Genomic DNA, 5903 nt, shown 5'->3' with positions numbered 1-5903 from the left:
GTGAGATTTTGGCAGCGACCCTTTCTTTTTGATGATGTTGATTTCGTAGGCCAATGACTCGAATTGTGCCCTTCGAATAATTGATTTCTCGGCATCGGCAAGCTCCATGACGTTCAGTTCGCCTTGTCGGCGAACACCAGGCTTGATGTTGTGAAGAAAGCGAAATACCCAAGCCACGACTCTTTTAACCCTCAAAAAAGATGAAAAGTTAGTAAAGCTTATTGGATACTTGCCTGCTTTGGATAGAATTATGACGCGCTTCGCAATTTCTTCAGTACTGCAGTGCTCAGAAGTCAGCTCTGGTATCTCTTGCGGCCACTGCGTTGAGTCTTTTTGTAGAAAATCAGGACCATTAACCCATCTTGACTTTGGGTCGAGCTCAAACGATGTACGGAATCGTGTCGCCTCATCTGCCACGTTTAACGACGTCGGAATCCAGCGCCATTGATTTGCTGATGTAACGCTTAGAATTTCAGCTACACGATACGCGACAAACTGCTTGTAATTTCGACTCGTGGAACGTATCCAAACGATGGCGGTTTTGCTGTGCTCCAAAACGTCGTACTGGTTACACGGAAATCGTGGCAACATTCGAGTGATTCTTTTAAGCGGCAACCCAAAACGGCAGCTTGCAGCTCCAAGCGTGGTATCGTCATACCTTTCAATGGTGCGCATCTTGATTTCGCGCATACTAAAGCGACGTCGACTTTATTTCCTTTCCTTACGCGGAGATACGCGACAGCAGAATAAGCACAAGAGCTAGCGTCAACGAAGATATGCAGCTGTATTTCATCGGCGACAGGCAGGATTGACGAATAACAACGAGGCACCGCAAAATTCTTCACCGATTGGAAATTACTCCACCACGTTAACCATCGTTCAACTAACGGCTGAGGCACAGCTTCATCCCAGTCCACTTGCAGTTTCCACAACGATTGTATTAATATTTTTAAGCATATGGTGACGTTTGCCAACAGGCCAAAGGGATCGTACATCGCCATAGTTATGCCCAGCAATTCTCGTTTTGTTGGAATTCGCGTACCATTGAGTACATCACGGGCGATTTTGTGGAACTGAAAATGAAACTCTAGCGCATCGTTAGCGGTATTCCAGTACATACCCAGAACTTTTTCGGTTGTAGATTGGCGTTCCATCTTGACGACCTCTGAGCTGGCAGCATCATTTTCCCTATTTAGCTTTCGTTGAACATCTTTGTCGTTAGAAATGAAATTACGTAGTCTGAAGCCTGCAGCGGCGTTGATTTTTACAGCTTCATTGGCGACTTCAATGGCTTCCTTGGTGGTATCAAAACTGATGACCAAGTCATCGACATACGTGTTGTTAATTACGGCACGCACTCCCCTCGGCATCGTGGACTTGAACTTGACGGCGTTTGTGTTTTTTATGTGCTCGGCACAACAAGGCGAGCAAATGGCTCCAAATATCATTGACGACATGACGTACGTACGTACGGGTTCCTCGGGGTTACCATCTCTCCAGAGAAATCTTTGTGAGTCTTGATCGGCGTTTCTGATCTTCACTTGCGAGAACATCTCCTGTATGTCTCCGGCTACTGCGATAATTCCCTGGCGAAATTTATGTGTAACGGCTACAAGTGGTTGCGCTTGTTCAGGCCCTTTCAGCAAGACCGAGTTTAGGGATGTGGAATTTGTAACGGCGGCTGCGTCAAAAACGATGCGGATCTTTCCCGGCTTGTGCGGGTTAACGACACCGAAGTGCGGGAGGTACCATGTCGTCGGTTTATTATGTGCGGCCTCTTCGGGTGTTAATTGTCGGGCGTATCCCTTGTTGAGGTATTTCGCGATTTCGTTCTTATAGCTGTTGGCGTAAGCTGTATCTTTCTTCATGCGCGTCTCAATATTTACTAAACGTTGCTTCGCAGCTGCATAGCTGCATGGGAGGTCAACCGAGTCATCCCGCCATAATAAGCCAACCTCATATCTCTGGCCGAGATCTTTTGTTGTGTCTGCGAGTAATTTCTTTGCGCGCTGATTATCGACTGTGTCCAAGGCGATCTTACTTTTGACCCCAAAATTTTCAATCGAAAAATACTCCTCAACTAACTTGTTAAGATGCAGCAATGAGTCTGACTTACGTACATGAAAAACTTTAGGATTGGTGCGGGCGTCCTGGCGATGTGGTCCAAATACCACCCATCCCAACTTTGTATAAGTAGCTACTGGTTGATCGCAACCAACCTCGACTGTCTTACTGGGCACACACAAATGGCAGTTGTCTAATCCGAGTAGTATCACGGGTACTACATCGTCATAACTACGCACTGGCAATTCGTTTAAATGCGCATAGTTGTATTTGTTAAGTGATTGTCTCGGCAAACATAGACCCTTTATTGTACGCAGATTTTTGAGTGGGAAACTATGGCCACTGCCTACCCCTTGAATTTCGCATGAGACTTTTCTCGAGCTCTCAGTAGTTTGGTTGTCACCGTACCACTGTAAAGTAAGTGGCATGGTACGACCTCGTAACCCTAATTGTACGGCAACCTCTTCCTCAAGAAGTGACACTGATGAACCTTCATCGATCATGGCGTACACTGACATACTACCATGCGGACCGAATAAAAGTACAGGTAGTATTTTAAATAGGCTTGCTTCTTTGGCTTGGTGGCAGTTCAGGATACGTTCTCCATCGGTGGGCGGCACAACGTTTGTACGAAGTTCTTGATACAGTGATTTATGATGCATTCGCCTACAGCCATTGATATCACACGTTTTACGACGGCGACATGTAGACAAACCATGACCCTTTTGTAGGCAACCGAAACACAGACGATGTTGTTTGACAAGTGACCATTTTGCAGCACAGTCAAGCGATTCAAACTTGCAACAATTAGTTACGAGGTGCGACTGACTGCAGCAAAAACATACGGGCTGCTCTTCACTGCTGTGAAACATTCGCCGTGCTGAACCTGCGCCTGATGTTAACTGACGACTGTAGTTTGTGCTGTGTTTCGTCGACGATGGCGGTTGGCTATGACGTAGCGAAATGTCTGCAACTCCGGGCATGATCGACACGACTTTGGCCAAATCACTCAGCCAGTCTGCGAAGCTCTCCACTGTTGGAAACGGCAATATGTTGGCGGCATACTTGCTCCACTCAAACTGTTTGGACGGTGGCAGTTTTGATATTAATTGTTCCAGTAGAGTGGGGTTCAACAAATGGTGCTCGCATTTGGCAGACTTAAAGAACGCTGCCATGTTACGAACACGATTTGAGAACTCCAAGACTTGGTCCAAACGATTATCATGGATGCTAGGGAACTGCTGGACTTTCTGCAATTGTGCTCGTATTAACAAGTATTGTCGTCCAAAATTAAATTCCAGTTCCTTCATGACTTTAGGAACATCATCTGGATAGATGAGCATCGACGTGACTGCTCGCTTAGCATTACCCTGCAACGCTTTCTGCAGGCGCATAAGATTTTGCCTGTTGTTATACGAAAACTCAGCTGTTGTGTCGATATAGTTGGCGTAAAATAGAGGCCAATCCTCTGGATTGCCATCGAAGGCAGGCAGCGGAAACAGCTTAGCGGCGGATCCTTCCAGAAACGACAGCGCGTTTGATGGCTGTGATGAAGACGGTTGTGATCCAGGCGGAGGCAACTGTGGTAACGTATGTGGTAAACGTGTGTCTGGAATTGGTACGTCCGGCGATGGACCGTGATTGGCGTCATTAGCAGAGTCCATTTCAATACGCTGACGGAGCTGTTGGACCTCTGCCTGACCACGGCTCGTTTCGTTTCGCAACTCTTGCACGCTTTCCCTGAGTGCCGTGATACTTGCCACCAAAGAGGCTATTGCGTCGCTCCCGATGGTTGCTTCTGGTTGCATTGTGATGTTCTGGGCTTCGATGTTAACTGCCGTGACACTTGCTTCTGAGTCGGAACTACTATCATCCGCGTCGCTCGATAGTGTGGCAGAGTAATCATTACACTATAAGAGTTTAATTAATTTGTTGTTACCCACCTTACAGCGACTCGCTTTAGTGCAGAAATTTCTTAAATCAGTAGACGATGACAACGGCGAATTTAGGCAAGTGTACTCGCTTTGAAGGCTTAAGTGTTTCGCCAAGAAATTGGCTAAGATTGACAAATTCTTTGAGTTCGATGCTAATTTGTATGAGTATGCAATGTACGCGTGCAAAACTCGACTCCGTGACGTGTATGTTTCGCAAAAAAAAAAAAAACTGGAACCTGGCTCGACGACCCCGCCAAAGTATGTGAATATCCATACGGCGACTTCTAAATTAGCAAATGGTGTAAAACGTTTCCGCAAATATGCTCGCTTTGACGGCTTATGTTTTTGGCAAAAGGAAAAACCACACTATGAGTGTTCATATACGCATGCCCAACTCGGCTCGTCGATTTCACAAAAGTACGTAATGCCCTTACGCCGACATTTATAGAATTGGCAGATGGTGAACAATGTTCGCGAAAATATACTCCCTTTCGCGGCTTATGTTTGCAAAGGGAGACTATGAGCATGCATATACGCAAGCACAACTCAGCTCGATGATTTCACCCGCATATCCAATGTCCTTGCGGTGACTTTGAGAAATTTTACCCTTGGTGAAAAAACATTTGCGGAAAACGGTAGATAATCGTCCGATATATGTACAGTTTTTCCCTGATGATCTATGTTAACGGCGAGTGTAACCGGTATAGCTCCAAAAAATGGTGTAGCGGCAACAAAAACGGCAAACTTCCAGCAAATATACGGCAAATCCTCACAAAAACAGCGGCACACACACACACTGTGACTAGTTGACGCTCGAACCAAGAACAATTTTGAAAACTTTGTTGTCGACGACTAAATACATTTACACTGTATTTAAAATGTGAAGTTTATTGTTTATTGCGATTTCCAATCTTATAAAAACGTAGGGTGTATAATTGATCGGTTTAAATATAAGACGATGACAAAATTGCTGCTTGCTTGCTTGTTGGCGTTTGTTGGTTCGTTTTGTGTGTGTGTTTCAAAATTGGTGTTCTTGTTCGAGCGTCTTCTTCGGCTTTTAGATTGGAAATGCGATGAGTATGAGAAATTGCGGGATATTTGAACGTATGAAGTGGAAAATGTACATAACGAGAATATGGTAAGAATACAAGAATACAAAGAAGTAAAAAACATGATGACAGGGTTGCCGTAAACTTTGCTGACTATTAGGCTGGGCTAGTGTTGTAAATCGACATCCCACTCCCCGGTGAATTCTCTGGAGGATTCACTTACTGTTAAAGCGGCTAGCTTACTTGCAGGTCGACGTAGCAGGCCGGAACCCGTTTGAACTTCGGCACTCCTGACCTGTCCATCTTTAGCGGCAAAAACTTCGGTCACCCTTCCTCGTTCCCATTGGCTTCTTGGCCGAGTAGGATCGCATACAATCACCAGTTGTCCCGGCTTTAGCGGCTCTGCCTCATCCCTCCATTTTGAGCGTCGCAGGAGTTGGGGCAGGTACTCGATAGTCCACCTCTTCCACAGCCTATTATTCAGATTTTGGGCTATGCGCCATTGCTTGCGAAGACATACTCTTTCCTCGACTGAGCTAGGCATTTGTGTAGAGTTGAGGCACCCCAACAGGAAGTGGTTGGGTGTTAATGGCTCCTCATCTTGGGACGTTAAGGCTAGTTCTGTCAGTGGACGACTATTTAGAATATTTTCTGCCTCGATGAGTACGCTTTGAAATGTCTCCAACCGCGGTGCTTCTTCTTTTAACACGCGTTGTAGCAATCGCTTGACGCACTGTATGAGGCGCTCCCAACAGCCTCCTGCTGAAGGATTTGCAGGGCAGTTGAAAATCCATTGAATGTTACGGCGTGTCATTTCACCTTCGATACGGCTGAAGTCGAATATTTGCGTCTCGTT

At 45.8% G+C, this 5903-nt stretch overlaps 2 protein-coding genes across 2 annotated transcripts; both read right to left on the bottom strand.

The window, feature by feature from the left end:
• Window positions 1–476: 476 nt before the first annotated feature.
• LOC118738300 lies at window positions 477–3728 on the bottom strand. Its single transcript, XM_036469224.1, has one exon. The coding sequence runs from the start codon at window positions 3726–3728 to the stop codon at window positions 477–479; it is 3252 nt and encodes a 1083-aa protein (XP_036325117.1).
• A 1142-nt stretch (window positions 3729–4870) lies between these two features.
• Window positions 4871–5903, bottom strand: LOC118738021 (the record flags this gene model as incomplete). Its single annotated transcript, XM_036468893.1, is given in 1 exon segment — window positions 4871–5903. A coding segment is annotated over 1 exon segment (690 nt), but the record flags the coding sequence as incomplete, so codon positions are not given.

Source organism: Rhagoletis pomonella, unplaced genomic scaffold, assembly GCF_013731165.1.
Source record: "Rhagoletis pomonella isolate Grant_MI unplaced genomic scaffold, Rhpom_1.0 Rhpom_scaffold_00004, whole genome shotgun sequence".
Lineage (NCBI taxonomy): Eukaryota > Metazoa > Arthropoda > Insecta > Diptera > Tephritidae > Rhagoletis > Rhagoletis pomonella.
Note: the sequence above shows the minus strand (reverse complement) of the source record. Positions and strands in the feature narration are given on the sequence as shown.